At 39.9% G+C, this 22,273-nt stretch overlaps 1 protein-coding gene across 3 annotated transcripts in view; it reads left to right on the top strand.

The window, feature by feature from the left end:
- The window catches only part of Bend4 (BEN domain containing 4), a 31,058-nt gene extending 10,848 nt beyond the window's left edge, over positions 1-20,210 (top strand). Inside the window, exons 3-5 of one of the 3 annotated variants that reach the window (XM_063240729.1) lie at positions 5,427-5,518; positions 10,904-11,073; positions 17,809-20,210. In XM_063240729.1, the coding sequence (XP_063096799.1) occupies positions 5,427-5,518; positions 10,904-11,073; positions 17,809-17,833 (287 nt within the window). In that variant the 3' untranslated portion in view covers positions 17,834-20,210. Of the gene's footprint in view, positions 1-5,426; positions 5,519-10,903; positions 11,145-13,551 lie in introns of all 3 variants that reach the window. The other 2 variants (XM_063240728.1, XM_063240730.1) reach the window with 2 other exon arrangements.
- Positions 20,211-22,273: the final 2,063 nt, after the last annotated feature.

Below are 22,273 nucleotides of genomic sequence, written 5' to 3'. Positions count from 1 at the left end.
GTATTTTTGATCATTGCCATTTATTGTAACTCCAAGGCCCCACAACAAATACTAGTATCATTCCCATTTCATAGATAAGTTGAGGCTACAATAAATAGGTAGAGACTTGAAATCCAAGCTCTTTGACTCCATACATAATTTGTTACCCTATCCCACCCCCAGAATACAGCTGGTGCTTCTTCACAGAAGTTACATCCTTAAGCATCACCATGAACACAGAATTAGCAAATACTTGAGAAATTACTCTTGAGGGAAAAGCAGAGCTAAGTTCCCAAGAGCCTTTGCTCACAGCGTTTTCTTTCTTTTTTTCCCTATTATTTCACAGCTAATCAATACATAACCTTGTTTTATGTGTGTTCATTTGAAAAGACCTTATTTAATATTTATTGCTGGTTGATTAACATTGAACTCACAGGCATCAGCATTATAACTCATGCTTGAATGAAGCTTATCTAATGTACGTGTTTTTCCATAAGACACATCACAGCCTTCCTCAGCCTAGAAACATAAAAAGCACTTCAGCCATACAATTGAAGGCCATTCAAAGTAGTGACACCACCAACAAAAATAGAACATAGCACTAAATAGATCATGACAAGACACTTGTTTACAGGATGAGAGCTCAAACCAAGAGGGCAGAATCTTTCTTTTCAAGTCTCAGCTGGGAGTTGGGGATGTCAGGTGACTCAGGTTTCCTGAGGCTTCATGTGTGTCTGCCAGTGTTGATTTGTACATTTTACAGAGACATTTTAGTAAGCAGGCAAAATCTGCAATCCTTAAATGTGGCTTGACCATAACTCACAAGGCTACAAAATAGATTATATAGTTGGATTATGCAATTCTGATCCTATTAGTCCACTATTGTCACTTTCTAAGTAAGAAGATTAAAAAAATCATAAATCAATAATGTCACTTGTTGGTTAAAGGAATTTTGCAAGAACAAAAAAACCCCTTAGAATAGGTGCAGTATAGGTATAGGATAGGCCATTTACTGGCTGTGCTTTTCGTGAATCATTTCTGATCCTCAATTTCCCCTTTCCATAAAACAAGTTTAATAACACTATAGGAATAATGAAAATATTAAAGTCAGTAAGTGGCAAGTGAGTGCCTACTGGGTCTCCAGCGAGCCCTCAGTAAATACCAACTTTAAGAAAGGAGAGGGCAGCTGTTTTGTGCCTAGCAAATGGAGACTTCAGTGGTTTCCCTGGATGGTAAGCAGTGTTCTTACCTGGTAAAGAGGTAACACTTCAACACCCAGGTCAGGTGCCTCAGCTATAACTGACCTCTCTCCTGTTTACACTCAGCTCCATACCTCTGGATCCCACCTTTCGCTATTCCCAGCATTACGCAATATGCATTTTCAAATGCTTTTACAAACAGGGAAGAAATTACAAATACTATCAGGCTAAGTACTAAGTACTTAGCATTTACAGAGACTTTTTCTTCTGTTGGTTTGTTTGCTGCCAGGGATCGAACTCATGACCTCGCCTTTGCCAAGCAGGCACTTACCCTGTTGAGCTAAACCTCTGGCTTTACAGAGACTTTAAATAGTTTTAGATTCCTTTATAGCCTGATTCCCTTTTAATAGAAGTTTCTGGTAGTTTTTGTCAAATGAACAAGTGAATGAATGAAATCTACTCAGGGATGGGAGGTTGTAGTCTTCATCAGCCAGGATGATTCACTTAAATTCATAATTCACATGAGGCAGTTAGGGGTGGGGCCTCTAGGAGCTTAATCAGCTCCTTGAGGACCCTGCTACTGATCTTTTTCTAGGTTAAGCTCTGACCTGGCTCTCTTTCCATGAAGACGGAGGAGTGACGTGGTGGCAGAACGCACAGGACTGCTGCACATGGCACCTTGGCATGTTGCACCCCAGTCTGCGAGGGCCATGTCCTCCCTTGGAAATTATGATAGTCATCCACAGAACCAAGGGACAAGAGAACAGGTGCTTTTCCACTATGGCTTTTCAGTGGCTCATGTAACTGTGGGTCGAGGTTGTATGTTTCAGCCTCACTTCATTGCACCTATTTCCACTTCCCAGATTGACTGATTTGGTTTTTGGGGTTTTTTTGTTGTTGTTGTTGTTGTTTCCTATATACACACATACCCAGCAGAAAACATTTCACTTAGTTGTGCAGCTCTCCTGTTTCAATCTAGGGAACTATCCAAAAAACTTTTAGTCGTAAATGAATGTTCCACAGTCTTGGCAAGGGCACACTCTGACCTTGGGTTGCAGGGGCATGTGGAGGGTCTGCCGTATAAGAACTGGGCAGGAAAAAAAAAAAAAAAAGACCTGGGCAGGAGAATGTTAGGGGAGATCCTGGAAGGAGGGAGTCACTGTGAGTGCCCAGGGCAGTGACTTTCACACAGGAGGCTGAATTTGCGCTTTGTCCTCCATCTTTTTGGCCTTTATCCTTATACCCCTAGATACCGGTGTATAGAACCTACTTATCTTCTACCCCCCCCACACACACACACGATATACAAATGCACATAAGACTTCATTTTCTTCCAATATAGGAGCCAGCAGTCCTTGATCAAAGCTTACTCACTGTGTTTCCCCAAAGATTAGACTTAGCTGGAAAATACGTCTCAAAAACTAGAAACCAAAACCACCAGCCCCAGTCAGTCTATCTTTGCCTTGTCTTCCTTACAGAATAGCCACCAACAAAAGAACAGGAATAGCATGGTGTGTTTTGTTTTGTTTTTGTTTTTAAGATTTAGGATTGTTTGCATATACAGTGATGTTTTGGGTTCATGAATTTAATTCTTTCCACATTTCTGGTTTCAAACCAAACTGGACAAGAACCAAATCAGTATTTCCCCATAAGGTCAACATTGAACCTAACCATTGAATTTGATTCAGTTCTTGTCCATTTCAGTACATAGTGAGATCTTTGGGAATGGGGCCAGGTCTAAATAAGAAATTTATGTTTCATACAAACCTTGCCTAAAGCTCATTTAATACATTTTTATAAGGACAACAATGTAAAGGAATAGTAGCTATCAGAATCCCATGGCTGAAGTATGAATCCTTATTTATTGTTAGTAATACTTTGGCTTTTTTTCTTTTACACATAATTATTTTTAAGACCATAGAAGTAACACTGGATATTTGGTTTCATATGCTGCCTTGTAAACATTTTTGTGCTTCATTTAAACATGTTTTAAAAATCATCTTCATGGCTGTAAAATACAGGGAAGGAATCAAAGGAAATTCACTCTCCTAATTAGTCAATGGACATTTACAAGTTTTGCTAAAATTTCCAAGCTAAAGCCAAGGTTATCCATTGTGCATCTTGTATACATCACTTGGCTAGGTAGTGACCTGTATACCATTGCATTTTATCCTAACCATCATCTGTGGAAAAAGATGCTTTTTTTGGATGCTTGTACTCAGCCCCGTGTAGAAAAACTCTTTGTTTAGAAGTTTAGTGAATTCTAAAGATTATAGTGAATGAAAAACCCAGAACTAAAATTCGTGTCTCCTTGCTTTATTAGTTTCTCAATTCTTACGTTTTGTTGTTATTGTTTTCATAATTAATGCCCAAAGCCAGAGGATGTAGTCTTTCTTACTATGGCATTAGTAATGTGGGTTTTAAAGACTAGTAAAGACTTTTCATAGACTGGTGAAATTAGGACGGCTTGACAAGTTGCATTAAACTTCTGTTATGTAACTTTCTGCTTCATACTGATAGAAAAATGACTTTTTTTGGTTGGCTTCTGTGGTTGTTCAGCAAATGCTTCTTCAATTTCAAAACTTTTCTGGTCACTATTTATGGGCAGCCATGACAGAGCTCTGTAAAGGATGGTTACTGAAGAAAATTTTTGGCTGGGTCCTATAATCTCAGCACTCCAGAGAAGTAGGCAGGAATATTACCATGAGTTTAAGACCACCATGGTTTACATGGCAAGACCCTATCTCAAAAAAAGGAAATAAAATTGGCAAGAAAAAAATGTTTCTAATCTACTTCCTGTTATTTATACTTTTTAAAAGAATATTGGGGGAGTTTGGGATTTATTACATTACATGATGATGTCACCTAAAAACCCAAAGGCATTAGCAGTGTTAAGTTAATTACTTTTGTGTGCTGTCTGGGAAGAAAAATAAAGTGAGAAAAGGTGAGGAAAGGTCAGTGGTGACACTTGTAAACTGAGACTGAAGTTCAGTATTCATTATTTTCTTTAATGTGATAAAAAATATATTAAGAAAATACAGAGCTAAGGAAGATAGTGGCAGCAATCCATATAAATTAGTTTATTAACCAAGCTACCTTTAAAAGGAATTAGTTAATATTTATGAAAGAGCTGTGATACAAATCTTAAGCTGTAGGCATTATTTATGCAGTGGTACAAAAAAGTCACATTCTATATTGTTAGTATCTGTTCAGTTTTATTAGAATTATGCAATGTGTAAGACAAAGTCTCAAAAAAGAAAGAGCCAGTGAAATACATATTAAGTCTAAATTGGACCAAACTAGCTCAGCTTCTTGAAGAAGACAACGGATGCATTCAGTAAGAACTGCATCACCAGTTGTATTCACGTTGGGAAGCAGATCTCAATTGAATATAATTCCTACTCCTTGATGGCACTTAGGAGTAATTCTGTCATTTAAAAAGGATGGATTTGTCAATTTTTCTGTTTCCATAGCAAAATACCCAAAATTGAGTAACAAAGAAAAGGATTTCTTCCAGCTCATCATTTTGAAGACGGATAGTATAAATGTGATTCCAGCTCTAGCAAGGACCCTTGCAGCTGGATCACGTCACGGAAGTTGGCACTGTGGTGTGGACGGATGTGAGAGAGAGATCACTTAGTGAGACAGGGAGGAGCCATACAAACTCTTTTTTCGCAACCCCTCTCTTGGGAACTGATTTAGGGTTCCTGCCTCCGTTCTTTCAGGGCTTTTCTTATTCACCAGATTACCTGGCACTAGGCCCTGTCTCTTAAAAGTCCCAACATTTCTCAGGGTCAGTATACTAGGGACCAAGATTCTAGCATGTCATACCCAGTGCCTGGCAGTGAGTAATATATTATTGATAAAAACTAGTGAAACAATAGTTCTGGGAATTAATTTTTTAAAGCGCCATTAGGTGCTTATGCTACAATTGGAGTCAGATCTGTCTCCAGTCAGTTGTTCATGGTTACTATTGTTGACCTACATTGATCTTGGGAGTAAGTTGGAGAAAGTTCTCATCAAATTGTGCTGATCCTAAAAACTGTCCCTAAACTATAGCATCTGTATTTATAAACTGAAATAACTACGGATATCAAATAAAGAAAAATTCTGTTTCCTTTAGAAAGAAAATAAATCCTTTTTTATTTTTTTAGACGTTCACATCAACAGTCTCTTTAGGCCTCAGAGTTTTCTGTTGGCGTATTGAGAGGTTGCTTGCACGTGACCCTTGTCGTTCCTTCCCCCCAGTGCCCTGCCAGACGGTGCTGGATTACCTGAAGACAGTACTGCAGCACCACAACCAGCTCCTGATGCCCCAGTCAGCTGACCAGCCAACTGAGGTGAGTATCGGATGGAAGGAGACTGACATGCCCGGTGCACCTTCCTCAAGATGCAGCCTCTTGCTAATCAACCACTGTGCCAGAACAGACGGGCCGGCCAGATGGGTTTTGACTGGCAAGTTTATGAGTCTGTTACTTCTAGGGGTATGCCCTGTGGAGAAACATCACATGTGTTCAACTCACAGGGATTTAGTCTTGCGGGGAGGGGGGTAGGCCGGAAGTTCGGATAGCAATTTAAATGGGCTTCCTTTCACCTTTTCTACTCTTTGGTGGAATGAGAGCTGAAATGGAGACAGCAAACCAGTTCTGCTCTCAAGCAGAGCCAGTGTTCATGATGACTCGCCCTGTTGGGATCTCCCACACTGGCACTTAGAGAGAGAGAGAGAGAGAGAGAGAGTGAGAGAGAGAGAGGGAGTGTGTGTGTGAGAGAGAGAGAGAGACAGAGACAGGCTGGCCTTCAACTCAAGGCAGTTTTCCTGCCTCAGTCTTCCAAGTGCTGGAATTTTAGGTGTATGCCACATTCCCAGCTTCCCCAGGGTTTAAATAACCTATTTTCCAGAGCCCCTAAACATGTGCTAGTCTCTTTTGCTGGCCCTCTAGAAGAAAGCAGTCTCCTAGGAACAATTTGTCAACTTCGATAAATAATAGAATGTTACCAGTTTAAACTGTTAAGACAGGGTCTCACTGTGTAATTCAGGCTGGCCTTGAACTCACTACGTAGCCCAGGCTGGTGTTGAACTGATGGCAGTCCAGTCTCAGCTTCCCAAGTGCTGAGGTTATAGGTGTGCACAACCATGTCCAGCTCTGAATATTCATTTTCACAGGCTACCCAAGACCTTATTTTAAATACATTATTTTCAGTTTAGAACTTCAGAACATGGGCTATTCTTTGAGTATCACATATACCCATCTTCTCAACAGTGAAAAAAAACTCCATTTCATTTGTTCTTCGTTGCTCGATTTTTGCCTTCACTTTGCCCGTCCATCACAGCAGGCTCCTGAAGCATCTCCTACCAATACTTTCATGGTATCCTCCCTACTTTTATGGTAACGGGAATTGAACTCAGAGCCTTTGCACTGAGTTCTGTATCCCCAGGCCGTTTTATATTTCTTTTGAGGCTGAATCTCAGCACTTGCCCAGGCTAGACTTAAATGCACAATCCTCATGGCTTAGCCTTGTAGAGGGCTGGACCTGCAGGCATGCACCAGGATTCCTGGGGGACTTTCCCCCTCCTTGAACACTGGGGCAAAGTTTCATCCCTCTTAGTATTCCCAGTGCCTTTCCTAGAAGGTACACAGTTCATCCTTGCAGACCTTGCAGACCTCATTTTTTTTTTAATGATTAGATACTTGCAAGACTGGTGTATATTCATCCTCTCAGCTCATTACATTCCAATTTGCTTGTCCTCCCTGTTATCCTGCTTGATCTTCACCATTCCCCACAGAGTTGTGCAAAATGCTCCCGCTGCGTGTTCCAGCTGTCTGACTCAAGGACCTTGTCTACATCTCCTCCTCCCTGGCCTTTGTGTCATTGCTCTCTTGAGCTTCTGGTCCTTTTCTCACAGAGCTTTTACAAGTGTTTCCTCCATAGTTTCAGAGTTTGATCCTTCATCTTGGCTCGTCTCCACTGTTTCTCTGCTCAGTCATGTTCTTTCTCTAGACATGTACCGGGTTAACCAAGTCCCAAATGGACATCAAGAACACTGCCTCATATCTCACGTCCCCCCAAAATCCATGCTTTGGTGTTCTCTGAAGGCTCCACCAAGTCCAGGTAGAAATTCCTGACATACATTGGCTTTATTTCCTCTTCCTTGTTCCTGATAGCCAGTAATTATACAATTATGTAAATTGTCTCTCCTCTCTGGTTGGCTCTTAACACTTTGCCTGGACTTTATAATGAATTGTTTCATCTTCAGCTTCCACCTTTAATAGGAAATTGACTCTCTAAAATTAAAGATCCAAACTAGATGTCAAATGTTTGAAATTCTTTCATTACTCGACACTTTGTTAGTATAAAAGCACAAATGAAAAGTACACTTTCTCTAAGATGTTCTCCCTGATTATTCCTACCCGGCTTTCTGCTCATGTAGCATACTGCTCGAAAGTCTAACCCAAAACTGCCTATTTTTGTCTTCCATTTGCTTATGTGAGCCTATGAAGACATCGTCCTGATTTGTTTCAAAGTGACTCAAAAATTGGTTATAGGGGGCTGGGGATTTAGCTCAGCGGCATAAGCACCTGCCTTGCAAGCAGGCGGTCGTGAGTTCGATCCCTGGTACCGATAAAAACGAAAAAGACAAAAAAAAAAAAAAAAATTGAAAAATTGGTTATACTAATAACTTACTAGTGGCTAAAAAGGATATGGAATCCATATTCCATAAAATAGGGAAACTATATTTTCCCTAGGTAGGAGTATTTAAACTTTTATCGCCCGACATTGTCATTGTTACTATACTACTTTGTCATTTTAGGCCATGAGCGTGTTCGCATTTTTATTATTTATCTCATTTTATTTCTATTAACTGTGCTAAAACAGGATTGTAACTGTCACCCATAACCCACAGGACATTCTGAGTTGTGTTTCAGGCTGTAAATTACTTGCCCTGTTTCTTTGCCTCTTTCTTGATGAAAATTACTTCCAAATAGTACTCCCACATTTTATGAAACCAATATTTTATGTAAAGCTTCTGTAGTTTGAGAGACTGTTAAATTTTTTTGTGAATGGATTTTTTTAAGGATTTGAGAGGGGTCCTTTCTTGTCACTTCCTTAATCATAAGTACCTCCCATCCTGAAATTGATTATAGGTCCAGCACTAAACCAAGAGTAAATGCTAAATTTGAGAATAGTGTTCCCAGCTTTGCCGTTGGATTTGGGTCTTGCACACTGAGGGAAACAGGTTGTCTTTTAAAATTCTATAGTAGTAAAAGTAATAGGGGCTAGGGATTTAGCTCAGTGGCATAAGCACCTGCCTTGCAAGCGCATGGTTGTGAGTTCGATCCCTGGTACCGATTAAAAAAGTAACTATATAGTTTCCTTTTCTCAGGCTGGCAGGTGTACATTTTTATAGGGTCCATAAGAGCACAATTTTAAATTAAAGGTGGAAGTCTCTTTTTAAATGGCCCTTGTCTATATGGCTTTCAAAGTTCTTTCACTTTGCCAATTAATATTCATTCAAAGCTCAAGTTTTCCAGTACCACGGTGGTTATAAAAGAAAAAAACCCTTAACTGTAACCATCATTACTGAATGTCTGTATGTGCCAGGCAGAGTAGTATGTGTTGTGTGCCATCAGTCATTTGGCAAGTGTGCGCTGCACCCCCTGTGTGTCAGGCATTCTTCTTGGCTGTGGGAGAAGGGCCTTGTTTGCGTAGGACATAATTTAACCCTCAAGAGTTTTTTGTCTGGTGGGAGATTTGTGGATATCTCAGGACAAATCAGATAGCTGGGATTATTTTTCTGTTGTGAGAAAACGAAGGTGAAATTTAGAGAAGTTAGTCACCTGCCTGAGGCTAAACCGGAGCCCAGCTTTGTAGTACAAGTGGCCAACTGCCTGGGAGGAGAAAGGGCTCCTGCGGTGAAGAGTGCTTGGGGCAGGCACCTCCCGCTGGTCATCAAGTGCTCAGTAAGCAGGGACAGTTACTACTGGGGAGCCTGCCACCGCCAGCCTGAAATTCCACCACCCCAGTCTCCACCTGGCTCCTCCCCTGAGGGCAGAGAGGTCACAGGGCCAGAATTTGGATTTTTCCCTTCCAGTGCCTAGGAAGCAGAGAAGTTATTTCCCCTGCAGCCTGACTCCTCCTCGCAACCATACTCTTTTCACTATTCTGTGAGAATCATTAGCATTTCATGTGACAAACCATCTCCCCGCCTCAGTGTTTTGTGCTCTGGCTCATTGATGGTACCTGGCTCCTCAGTTCTGTGTCTCATTCTCTCTTCATCCAAGCCACCCTAGACTTCATTCAAACCTCGCCTCTCAGCGACCCTAGAGGGCGAGCTGGGCTGAAGGAACCTGTGGATTCTCAGTTCTCACACATGTTCTGTTCACCTCTGGGACTCAGGGTCCCCTATTATACAAGAGCCAAGTGTTGTGGATACTCCCAAATGTACACCTCAAAGACCTGTGCTCCTATTCCACAGATGCGGAAACTCGCTCAGCAAGTTCCAGTAACTTGGACACATTAACAAAACCAAATTTCATCTAAATGTATTGTCAATCTGCAACACAAGCCTTATACTCAGTTCCTCTCTTAAAAAGGGATACGAAGTCACACTGTTACCTTCTGGAAAATGTGAATACCAAAGCAGTGAATTTCCATGTGCACAACGAATTTCCATGTGCACTATTCAGCAGTGGCTTCCTAGGCAAATCTGGCTGCCTCTTCTGTTGGCTTCTATTTCATTTACCCTTCTCCATGCTTAACTAGTAGAGCGCTTTTTGAAACAACATCCTGTCAGACCCAAATACTGCCAAATTTATAACCTCTAGTAAATTTGTAGAGTTGTAAAACTGAATGAGTTTCCCCTTTTTTATTTTGTACACCTTAATTACTGAGGAAGGAGTACATTAAAACTGAGATCATGGGTTAATTTGTCCTGGACTATAGAATTTTATAGACAGCCAGAACTAAAATAATGGTTGTGTAGGTGCAATTGGCTAAACATGGCTTATAAATGTTACAGAAATTCCGTAATTAGTCCCACTGCAGCTATTTAGCCTGGGAACTTTATAGCAGACATAAATTATGAAGGTGAAAAGTAAGAAGAATTTTGAATTGACATAGTGTCACTTGCAGAAGCAGTAGTTTGAGGAAACCTGTTTTGCATTATTGTTAATGTTTTTTTTTTCAGTTTCTGTAGTTCCTCCATTTTAGAATTCACTCTAATGTTACTTGCATCGTGAGGCAGTGGCTATCAGGTGTTAAGTCATTAAGCACAAGTAATACCTTATTAAAATAAGGCCACCAACATCATTTCTAAAAGAATTTAACTGCCAACCAAAGGATGAAGGGACCTGTTTGATCATACTCTTCAAAGTCATTTTTGCATATTTTAATAGATTGAAAAGGAATGTTACAGGTTATATTTAAATAGCGTTTGCTGTCATTGGATCTTGACACATTTTAACCTACCTGTTAAAATACAAGTTATAAATAGCTCCTCTTTCAAAGGTGTTCATTATACCTCATTGGCTCTTGTGATAGAAAATGCAAATGTAATTTGAAAAGTGCCCCTTCTGAGTGTGAGCAATTACTGGTGCTCTTCAGTCGCTGGTTCATTGTCAGCATAGCCACTTGGTTAAAAGGCACGTTTGCCTTTGAAATGGAGATTGCTTTGGCTTCTGGCTGCCTGGCTCAGTAGGTAATGAGAAAATATTTTGCTTTTCCAGGGAAGCAAGCAGCTGTTGAACAACTATCCTGTCTACATAACAAGCAAACAGTGGGATGAGGCGGTAAATTCCTCAAAGAAAGATGGGAGAAGGCTCCTTCGATACCTCATCAGATTTGTTTTCACAACTGATGAGCTTAAGTACTCATGCGGCCTTGGGAAAAGGAAAAGGTCAGTGCAGTCAGGAGAGGCAGGTCCTGAAAGACGCCCTCTGGATCCAGTTAAAGTCACATGCCTCCGAGGTACTGCATCCTTCCGCTCAGTGTCCACCATCCGTGATCCCATTTCACTGCATTGGCTGTGGCTCCCCGTACAAGTGTTCAGCCTCACTGTATTTTGATTTCTTTCCACTGAGACCTTACAGCCGTCATGTGGCCCATCCACTTGGTATTGAAAAGCTCTGTAAAAACTTTTATTTGCTTTAGCCTCGTTCTCACTTAGTGGTACATAGCCTTGCATAGCACCTCATGTTTCACGCTTTAAACACAGTTTTTCTTTGCTGTCAGAGAAGGCCTTTTCTGGCAGAACTGGAGCATAGGAAGTACACACAGAAAGGGAAGACGGTGGCTTTTTTTTTTTAACTTGGTAAAATGATACCTATTTCCACTTTAGCTTGGGCACCCCATCTATCTTCCTCCCCAAGAATGCTTGGCTCAACTCCTTAAATTTGTTTACAATACTGCCTAAAGTATACCTTACTCAGCAAAACTTTTATCTTTATCTTTTAAAAAATTTCTGCATTACACATACTACTCATATATTAATACTATTTCATCAGTGTTAACAGTGGTTACTTTGAAGTGCAGGCCAGGCAGACATGTGGGAGAGAGGATCAGGAGGGACTTGGGTGACTAAGCAATTGCAAATAAATAGAGAATTGGACAAGTAGAAACATTACAGTGCCATCCAGAACACACCTGAGAAACCCTTATCCAAATCTCAAGTACATTTTTTAATCTAATGTAATACAATTAGATACTAATATAAAAATCACTCTTCTGTGAAAAAACAGTTTCATAACAAAATAAGGCATAATCTCAAATATTAACCTCTATAGTTGTGTTGTAATTTTATTGGCTGAAAAGACATAATATTGATTTAATCCAGATAGGGATAAACTTTATCCCAGTAAGGAATTCACAGTTCTAAAGAAGTATCATTGACAAGGGTTTGGGTTTTGGAAGGGATATTCTTACATTTGCTTCTGGAGTGCATTGGTACTGAGGCACTCAAAATTTTGCAGGCTTAGGTGCCTAGTGTACATATGTAGTATTTGTTGTCAGCTAAGATACCCTATCCCATTTCAGAGATATTCATTCACTAGAGAGAGGGAAGATACAAATGGCTCTAGATACAGTCACCCTAGGTGTTGGTGGAGTGGGTTGGCCATGTCTAAGGAAGCCACCAAACAGAAAAATTAACAAGGCACCAGTGCTCCACAGCACCTCCTGTTGGCCATTCTGAAAATTCCACTTACTTGGAGTGATTAAATAAATGATGGGAAATGTCCAAGCCTTATTTTGATACTATTAAATTATTATGTAGTATTTTGGCTACTTTCCCTTACTCCCCATCATTATCACAGATGATGGGGTTATTCACCAAGAGACCATGTTAAGCGTGGTGGCTCAAATGGGAGTGCTGTGTTTACTTACTGAAGTTGTTCTTTGGTATACCAAGGAGTCAGGATGAGGAGGAGTAGCACAACAGTATCCTTCCCCAGAAACTTTGCTCACATTTTAGAGAACAGCGCCACGCCCTGAATGCTGCTGGCCTGCTGTCACACTGATGCAGTCCATGCTGCCTATCCAGAGTTCACGATCTCTAGCACATTTCTCATGTGGGCCGTAGCCCATACTTCCATCCATCCATCTGAGATGTGGAAAATGCATAGGTAAAAAAATGGTGACAGGTTGACTGCTGAAAAAACTGAAACTTCCCTCCTCCAGGCATGGTTATTGCTTTCTTGTGAAATTAAACATTTAGGTAGAACTACAGTTTAAAAATACCTGCCAGGCTTGAGAATGTGGTTCGGTTGTGCAGAGGCCCTGGATTCAGTCCCCAGTACCACCAAAACAAAAACAAAAACAAAAAACCTTGCCAGGACATGTGTAGGTGTTACCAGTCCAGGAAGAAATGAAGCCTAACTTGCAACATTTTAAGAATGAGGAAACCTTTTCTGAACTTAAACAGGTATTTTCTCACTCATTTAGGTCCTGATAGGTTATTGTACTCAATCTTCAGACTAACAGTTGGTTAAAGAATACCATACTAATGATATTTGCTATCCTTCCAGAGATAACTTTCTCAAAATACAAGCAAATAGCAACATGGGTTTCGAAATGCACTCCCTAACTCATCAGGCACAGTGCCACCTTCTCTTACTGATCAGATTTACCTTTCTTTTCAACAGCAAGTGTTTCTTAGAGAGATACCACTCAGTTAAATAATTTTTACTTTTCCATATCAAAAGGAAGTTGGTCTGGAATACATTGGGTGTGTCACAGTGGCTTCATCATGGCATTGCATTGGATCTCCCATATAGCTCTTCTGATAGAACTTATGTCAAAGTTTAAGCAGGCTGCCACCTTCTGTCAAAACCAGTTGTGTATTTCTCTCTCTTTTTTACTGTTGTGTATATTCCCACAGAATTCATTAGGATGCACTGTACCTCCAACCCCGACTGGTGGATGCCCTCAGAGGAGCAGATAAACAAAGTGTTCAGCGACGCCGTGGGTCACGCCCGGCAGGGGCGGGCGGTGGGGACTTTCCTGCACAACGGTGGCTCATTTTATGAAGGGATCGATCACCAGGCTTCACAGGATGAAGTCTTCAATAAAAGTTCACAGGATGGATCTGGAGATTAGTGGACAGAATCTTCCCCACAATAGCAGCCAGTCCTTTCGAGAGCTCCAGTTGTGAATGTCTGTGTATCTGTCCCCTGAGAGTCCAAAGCATGTTATTCTGTCATACTTTACACAGTCTCAATCTTAAAACTCTTGATCAACTGCCATAGTTCCAAAATAGAATTCTACTCTACGGTTGTTTGGGAAGTCTGTGGCACCTACAAGCAGATATAAGGAATATTGTGAAAAGTAAAACTAAAGCTATAGAATGATTGTTGGCTGAATGGTGAGGGTGAAAAAATAGGTGAGCTCCCCATCACCTGCCCCATATCTTGAGGCTAGCTGTTTACTTTGCAGAGCTGGTCTCTAAGGGAGGTTAGGTTAGTGCTCATGCCTATGGAAGAAGGTAAGATGAGCTGTTTAAGGATCAAGGAATAAATGTTCTCTTAGTTCAGTTCAAGAAAGTTGTCTTTCTGTTTTCCAAAGACTTGAATTTGAAGTTCTCAGCGAAGACTCGGAATAGCTGACATTATATGCTGTCTGTGTGTCACCAGACCTGCTGTTAACAAAAAGCCAGAGAACAGAGGCCATCTGTATAAGACAGTGGTTAATTAGAAGCCAGCTACTTTTGTGTTGTTTTATAGAGAAAACTTCCACCTTGTTGTTCAGAAAGGCTATGTGATCACTGGAGTTTACAAACAGTAATAGTGTTTTGTTATGTCAGTTAAGAAACATCCAAAGATCCAAAATTATTTTCAAATGCCTGACTTCATAGATTCATAGATCCACAGTTTCCATAGCCTTAAACTAGGTTTTGTTGACACAATGCCAAAGTAATGGTTGAACAGTGAGAAGTTAGTTGTTGGTGCATATCTGTGATGCGACTGATGGTATTTGCTGCCTTGACCAGATATTCTGGAATGGTAGACACATTTTCAAGGCCATTCTGACAACTATGCAATGGATTTGTCAGTGATTTTTCTGAAATTTGAAGGTCTTTCTGTGCTGTTGATCTTCAGAATTTGTATGAAACTCGTGTTTCCCTTTGTCATTGATGAAAATGTTTGATTCCAACTGTGTCTGTGCCTCCTTTTTCCCAGTATTCTCCTAAAAGCCAGACTTTGGCTAAGTTTACACTGTTGACTTTCACCCACTTTCCCTTTTCAACTTGTTGAGCTCCGTGTGTGAAAGTAATGCTTTCCCTTGTCAGCAGAGGCTGCAGAGGTGCTAGAATTTGTGAGGGTTTAGCTTTGGGTGTGAGGGGAGTCTCCCTGTACCAAACTAGTTGGGATTGCTGCATTCTTCACTGTGCAAACAGCTGAGTTGACAGCATTTCTTGAGGACCATTATCATCTACAAACACAACAAGAAAACTCGATGGAAATTTAAATCTATGAGCATTTATGAAATACGTTTTTAAACCTTTCCTGTGAAAGTATAACCATAAATTAGCCTTGTGTTCCGTAATTGGTGAGCATCCGAAGTATGTATTCCTTGAAGCAGGTCCTTCTGTACCTCCTTAATGATTGTTAGCTTCTGTCCATCAAAAAGTATAATGTGTATGGAGATGATCATTTGTCAGATTTGTAACAGGTATAGCAAGAACTAATTCTAGTCCTGTTTTGGACAAATGAACTAAAGTTTGGGAGTAAATGATTAACAAGGCAAATGTAATGTCACTTCTTACAACTGGTGAGACCAAAGTCTCTGGCCATCCAAAGAGGATAATTCCTTGATGTGTTTGTAAAGCTCTGGGAAGTCAGTGTCTTATGAGATTCTTTGATGACACGAAATCGCAGGTAGAAGGAAAACATCACATAGCCTCATCTGTGTTTTCATTTTACCTTTTCTTTTTTTTGGCCCTGGGCTGTGTTACCCTTACTGCTGAGTACATTGTCCTTATTTTCTCTTAAGCAGAAATATTTGACCAATCCTTTAAGTAAAATACAATAGCTTTGTTTCCTGTTAAGTTGTTCTAGCTGTGTTTTTCCGTTAACTTTGAGGGTTTTGCATTTTTCTTCACATCTGAGCATCAGTGAAGTTCAGTGTCATGCTGATCTTCATTGATGAGGACAAGCACACCTGAGTACACATTCTGCATAGGCTTACAGGTGACATGGCTGTACCAAACCTGTGAGTAACCATGATTTTTACTACTTGCAAAGGCTACTCTAGTGGGCTTGCATGGCAGCTTTGCTCCAGAGACACACTAGATCCTCCCTCATTTGCTCTCACTTCAGGTGAGTTATATCTCTGGCACATATTTCAGAATGTTAGAAACATATGTTGGCTGTTTCCATATATGGAAACCAAGGCCCACAGGACGAGTCACTCGGCACCCCACAGCCAGGTCTGGGGTCTTTCTGGGTGTTCTTTATACTTAACCATTGTTTGTGTGATTGCTGTATCTCTTTAGCTCACCTGCTGGCTCAGGGGCGTTTATCCACTAATGCTGTGACAAAACATCGGCTCAGACACTCTGCTGGCTCCACTGTTAGCACACATCCATACTGCTGTTTGTGCTTCCTCTTTAAAGGTGGTGTTACTGACTTCATGGTAGTCACCTGGCTTTGAAATCAGAGCTTACAAAGAATATTCAGCATTTTGTTTTTGTTTGTTTTGTTTTGGTAACATGTAGGTGGCTTTAGTGTGGCAAGGTTAAAAGCTTATCACTAGCCAGATCTGGTGGCACATCCCTGTAATTCCAGCATTTGGGAGGCTGAAGCGAGAGGAGTGCCGTGAGTTTGAAGCCAGCCTGGGCTACATAGTAAGTTGAAGCCCAGCCTGAGCTACATACCAAGATCCTGTCTCAAAACAACCCCACCCCCGCAATAAAAGTTAAAAAGCTAGGACACCATTGTTGCTGTGTCAGTCTGTCTTTCAGTTATCTGTTTTGAGATTTCATTGAAAATGTTGCTTATCTTGATCTTTGATTTTCCATATCTCTGACAGTTGGTTTCATAACAAATTTAGCCTGATGTCAACTTTTAGAGTTGTCCTTGAGTCATAGCATTGGTGGAAACTGGATTGAATGGTAGTAGCTCAGGATGCAGCTGTGCTCACTTCATTGGTGAGAGGAGGTCACAAGGCTAGGTAGGGCTAATGCTGTGCTTCAGTCAGTGAATAGCTAAGTCCAGAGTCCCAGCTATCAGAATAGTCCATGCTTACCCGCAGTGGCCATATGTACGTTTGTCCTGTGTTTTCCAAGTTAGACCATCTCAGAGCATGCCTGCTTGTCACAGTGAACTGAAGCCTGAAGCCAGGCTGCGGCTAACCTGAGGGATCTGTGTTGGAAGACTTAGAGCAGGAACCTGTGGAGGGGACAGTATTCTGCTAGCAGTACATAAAGTCATTTCTTTTTTTTTTTTCGTTTTTTATCGGTACCAGGGATCGAACTCACGACTGCCTGCTTGCAAGGCAGGCGCTTATGCCGCTGAGCTAAATCCCCAGCCCCTATAAAGTCATTTCTTAACTGTTTTTTTTACTAGTGTGTTGTTCAAATCTCATGGTTCACCTTTAGTGTTAAATGCTTTCAAGAAAAACTGTAAACATCTCAATTAGTAGCTTCCATTTTTGTTTGAAAGTGTTTTCCTCCAGCTCTTAAACCTGGGCCTTGCTTTCTTGGTAATCCTCACTCTATCACAGCATTTAGGTGCTTGTCACCATTTTTGTTTCATAAAGCTTCACTGGGAATGTAGGAAATAAAACGAGAGTATAGAAAATTGCTGTCATTTCCTTTGGTAGGGCAGTTAAGATCCCTGTGGCTGCTTCACGGATGTAGTGTAATTGGGGGATTTTGTATTCTGGGTCATTCCTTTTCATCAAGAGTATAAGGACATAAAAATGATTACAATCTTTTATTTGACCCAGCTAATCCATGTGGCATCAACTAATGCTAACTGATGTCAGTAAAATTTTTTAAAGTTCAGTTACCATTCTTGTAACTCCATGTGTTTACACAAAATCTGGACAGTAATACAAACTTGGGAATTTTCAGGTTCAAATTTCTGCATTTCCCTGCCACTTTTAGTCACCAGTGCCTGCTTTCTCTTGTTCTCAGTGAATGGAGCATCATGTACAGGTGAAACATGCACGAGATTAAGAACAGCAGACATACATCGCCCTTAGTTGGATTTTGTCATTCAGTATGTGCTCTGGACCTTACCCTAACACCATTGACTACCTCTAGATACCAGTTACTTTTGTTTGAAAAATTTCATCTGAGATGACTTCATTTTTAGAAAAGATGTGTAAATGTGTAACTTTTTTCATTCATTACTGTGTCATTCCATGGTACAGATTTGTGCTTTTGACTGTTCTTCTATGTGAATTTGTAGAAATGTAATAGAAATTGATTTTTGCACATATGGTGCAAGTCTTGCTGGTGTATGTTTAATGTGGCAACACTTGCCAAAACTGCTTGGCAAACATGTCAAAGAGAATGCTTGAGTCAGAACTCTAATGTAAATGTGTCTAAACAGCAGTATGTATCATTATGGTGTATTTTTGTAAACAGAGTGATGGCTTCTTTCAGTAAGTACTGCATAAAAATAACCACTTCACTTGGAATAAGGAGGAAAAATGTCACCCAGCTGATGGCAAAGTTACTTGCATTGTCAGCATTGGTTCTTTCATGTTTTTTTTTTAGAGGAGAGTGAAGAACTGACATCAGACAACATGAAGGGCAAAAATAATACCCCATCATTACTTCTAAATGTAAATTTTAAAACCTTAGCAGATGTCATTGTGTGCATCATAGTATAATAAATTGAAAAAAACGTTTGAGGGTTGGTTTTCCCTCATCTGGTAACAAGTTTGGTTGGTTTCATTGTTAAAAGCATTGTTACTAAATCTTTGCAATAATGGTGACCACATTAGTTTTCTTTATAACCAGCTGGCTAATGTGTGGGCTGTATTTTCACTGAATCACAGTTCCCCAAATTGCAGTGAAAAAACATCTGCTTAGTAAGACCAATTCAGAAACTTATTTATTCTCAGAACAGTTACACCAGCCCAGTGGCTGTGTGTCTTGGCCGTGTTGGAAAATAATTTGGGCCTATTTAAAACTATTTACTGCAATAATAGTTAACCACAGGTAAGTAGTAAATGTAACGGTTAAGTATTTATGTGCCTATTGCTTTGGTAAGTACTTGCCTGGATCCTCCTTTTAATTCTGTGGCTGCCCTGGGAGGCTGTTTGTTGCCTCCGTTTAATGGATAAGAAGACTTCCCAGGATACTAAACTAAGCTCACTTTGAGCTTAGAATGACCAGTTCAGTTCTCCACTGTAGTCAAAGCACAGTTCACAAGGCTTACCAACCCTTTTAAGTTGGTTTTTTGTTACAGTCATGCCATCAAGGAAAAGTTAGTATCTGTGTTACTAAGAATTATTTCTAAAGTATATTGATTCTGGAGTAAGCAGAGCATGTGTGCTCTGGAACTGCCAGGTTCCTGAACATGGCTTGATCTACCTAAAATCCTGTGATGGTGACCTGAAAACTGTTTTAAATGGGGAAATTAAAGCCACTGTTTATTTACATTTGTTTTATAGTCTCCCAGTTTTAAAATGTAGGGATATAAAAGAAAAAAAAATTGAAATTAGAGAACTGATAGTCCCCGGGAACTGCTAAAAATGGCACTGGATGTCAGCCAATGAGTGTTCTATCCTCCTCTCACATTTGTTATTTTGTAGCTTCAGAGTTGATGAGTCTGGTTTGGAAGAGGGCTTTCTTACATGATGTCACTGTGAGAATTGTTGCGTATTTTTTTTAAGGAAAATTCAGTTGTTTGTTGATTATTTTCTGTGGCTTTGGCTTTCCCATCCCTTTGGCTTTATTCAAGAGCATGCCAAGGTCTTGAGGGACCTGGCTTGAGCTTGGGAACAGGGCCTGCCAGAAATTGTTCATGAGCCTTCAAGGTGCACCCTGATCCTGCCCAGTTTAAGCATTGCCGTTATGACTATCTTCTCTGGAACTTCATGTAGCAGCCTAACACTGGGGCCAATTTGCCTTTACTCTCTTTTCTATAATGAACACTTGTGGCGAAACTGTGACAAATCCATTGATCCTAGTATTTTTATTGTTGGAGTCTTGTGGATTCTCTATGAATAATTTCTATTTGATTGTACTGTGTAGAGTTAATGCCCACTAGGGATATGTTAATAAAACTATAAATGCATAGTGTAATATAGAATAGCAAAAAAATTTTTGTGAACAATTTATATAGGAAAGTAAGTTGTTTTTTAAGTGTTAGACATATTTCTTTTAGGAACTTAAAATGTTATAAGAGTTTTTTAAACATTCAATATTTTTAATTATCAGAGACATTTGTTACTAGAGCCAATTATTTCAGGTGTTCTAATTGGAGTATTGATTTTATTACCTCATATACCTCTAGAATGCCACATGTTCTGTTGGAGATAAAAATTGCACAATAAATGTCAAGTCTCTGTTAAGTGTTTTAACTTGCTGTTTTCTTCTTTCTCCAGTTCATTGTAAAAGTGTGTCGGTTCTTTGGGTAGAGAACTTTTTTCCCCAACACTTAAGTCTTTTTTCCTGAGGACAAAGAAAATACTGTGTGCTTAATACTCAAAAAAAAAAAAAAGATACTTATGTCAGAGAAGTAACCAAAAAATCATCCAAAAATTCATTTGATCTAGTGAGTAAAAGACAACCAGAAATCTTGGAAGCGACATGTAAATAAGAGGATTTTCCAGCCAGCGTTTTGTGCATGCACACATGAAATGCACATGCTTCCCATTCATTGTACTATTCTAGAAGGAAGAAGACACTTTGCCTGCTATTCTTTACCTATAAAAATGGACATATATTGGTTGTTAATGTATTTGAGCAGTGCTCTGAGTATAAAAGCAAAATGGGTGACATGGTTATAGTTTCCTACTTTTAGTTACTACATAAAGTATAAATCTATCCGGGTATGGTGGTGCACACCTGTAATCACAGCACTCAGGGGGCTGAGGCAGGGGATAACCGTAAGTTTGAGGCCAGTCTGGGCTATAGAGTGAGTTGAAGGCCAGTCTGGACTGCATAGTGAGACCTTAGCTTGAAAACACACATGTACACAAAAGCATAAATCTGAGACATAAGCATTATAGAACAGCAAGTCAAATAAATGTTATTTCATAACAAAGTAAGTAAAAACCAAGACAAAACAGTTTCATTTTAAGGAAAGTATAAAGTTGTTTTGATCGTGCTTTAGAGTTGTGAAGTTCTAATGGGTAATTTTGGGTGAGAAGCAGTGATTTAGTTCAAACAATATAGGATAAAATTGGATTAGCAAAATGAAGTTAAAGGCTAGACATGGTGGCTTAAGTAACAAGAAATAGACTTAAAATGAAAAATTGGGGGGCCTCAAAGGACACGAGGAAAAATGAAAAGCACAGAATGAGAAAATACTTGTAAATCACATGTCTGTTAAATCTGGTAGCTAGAATATGTAGAACTCAATAATGACATATTGCCTAATTAAAATCGGGCACAGAATCTGGATATCCATGCTTTAAGGAAGATATAAAAATGGCAAATGAGTATGAAAATCATTAGAGAAATGTAAATCAAACTAGTGTGAGGTGCTACTTCCCTAGGTTGGCTCACATGAAAGATGGTAAACATCAGTGAGGATGTGAGAGACCCAAACTCAGGCATTGCTAATAGACCATCAGGTTGTACAGTCACTTCAGGAAAAGGTTGGCAGGTCCTTTTTAAAACATTAAATCAGAGGGGCTGGTACAGGAGTGTTTGCAAGACTCCAAGGATGGGGTGGGCCTGGAGGTAGGGAAAAGGTAGCATTGGAGTCAGCACTTCCCCTCATGGAGTTGAAAACTTGTCTAAAAAAATTGTACACAAATGTTCATAAAAGCATTGATTGTAATGGCTAACAAGTAAAAGTAATCCAAATGTTTTATCAGATGGTACATGCATAAACAAAAATACATGTCCTGTAATATAGTTTTAGCCAAAACAGTAGAGTACTGCCAACACACAACATTGGTGAGCCTTTAACACATGGTAAGTGAAAGAAACCAGAAACACAAGGTTGCCTGTTGTATGCCTATTTATATGAAATGGCCAGGATAATAAAAATACTGAGTAGGCAGCAGCACACCATTTATAAGATTAAGGAGCCAGATGTTCTATGTAACCCTTCTTAAGTGTATTGCACATACATGCAGTATATCAAGAACCTGTTACTCCTTGTTACAGTCAAGCACACCTACAGGCCCAGCTACTCAGGGCACAGACAAGAGGATCTCTCCCACCCAGCAGTTCAAGGCTAGCCTGGGCAACAGCAAAACCTTGTCTTAAAAAAGAAAAAAAGCTTGATACGTCAATGGCTGAATAACTTTGAAGAAAAGTAATAAAATTGTTGTAGGCAGGTTTTTCCTTGTCCTTAATTGTCATTTTTTAACGAATTAGGTTAAATCGTGGTTTCAGAATAAAGTTTTAACATCCTAATTTCACGAAGTACTTTTTGACCAGATTTTGTTGTTTGCCCCATTTGTCATCC

This window comes from Cavia porcellus, unplaced genomic scaffold (genome assembly GCF_034190915.1).
Source record: "Cavia porcellus strain 051 isolate PalLab524CR breed Dunkin Hartley unplaced genomic scaffold, mCavPor4.1 scaffold_30, whole genome shotgun sequence".
NCBI classification, from domain to species: Eukaryota; Metazoa; Chordata; class Mammalia; order Rodentia; family Caviidae; genus Cavia; species Cavia porcellus.
This window is presented reverse-complemented; position numbering and strand designations above follow the sequence as displayed.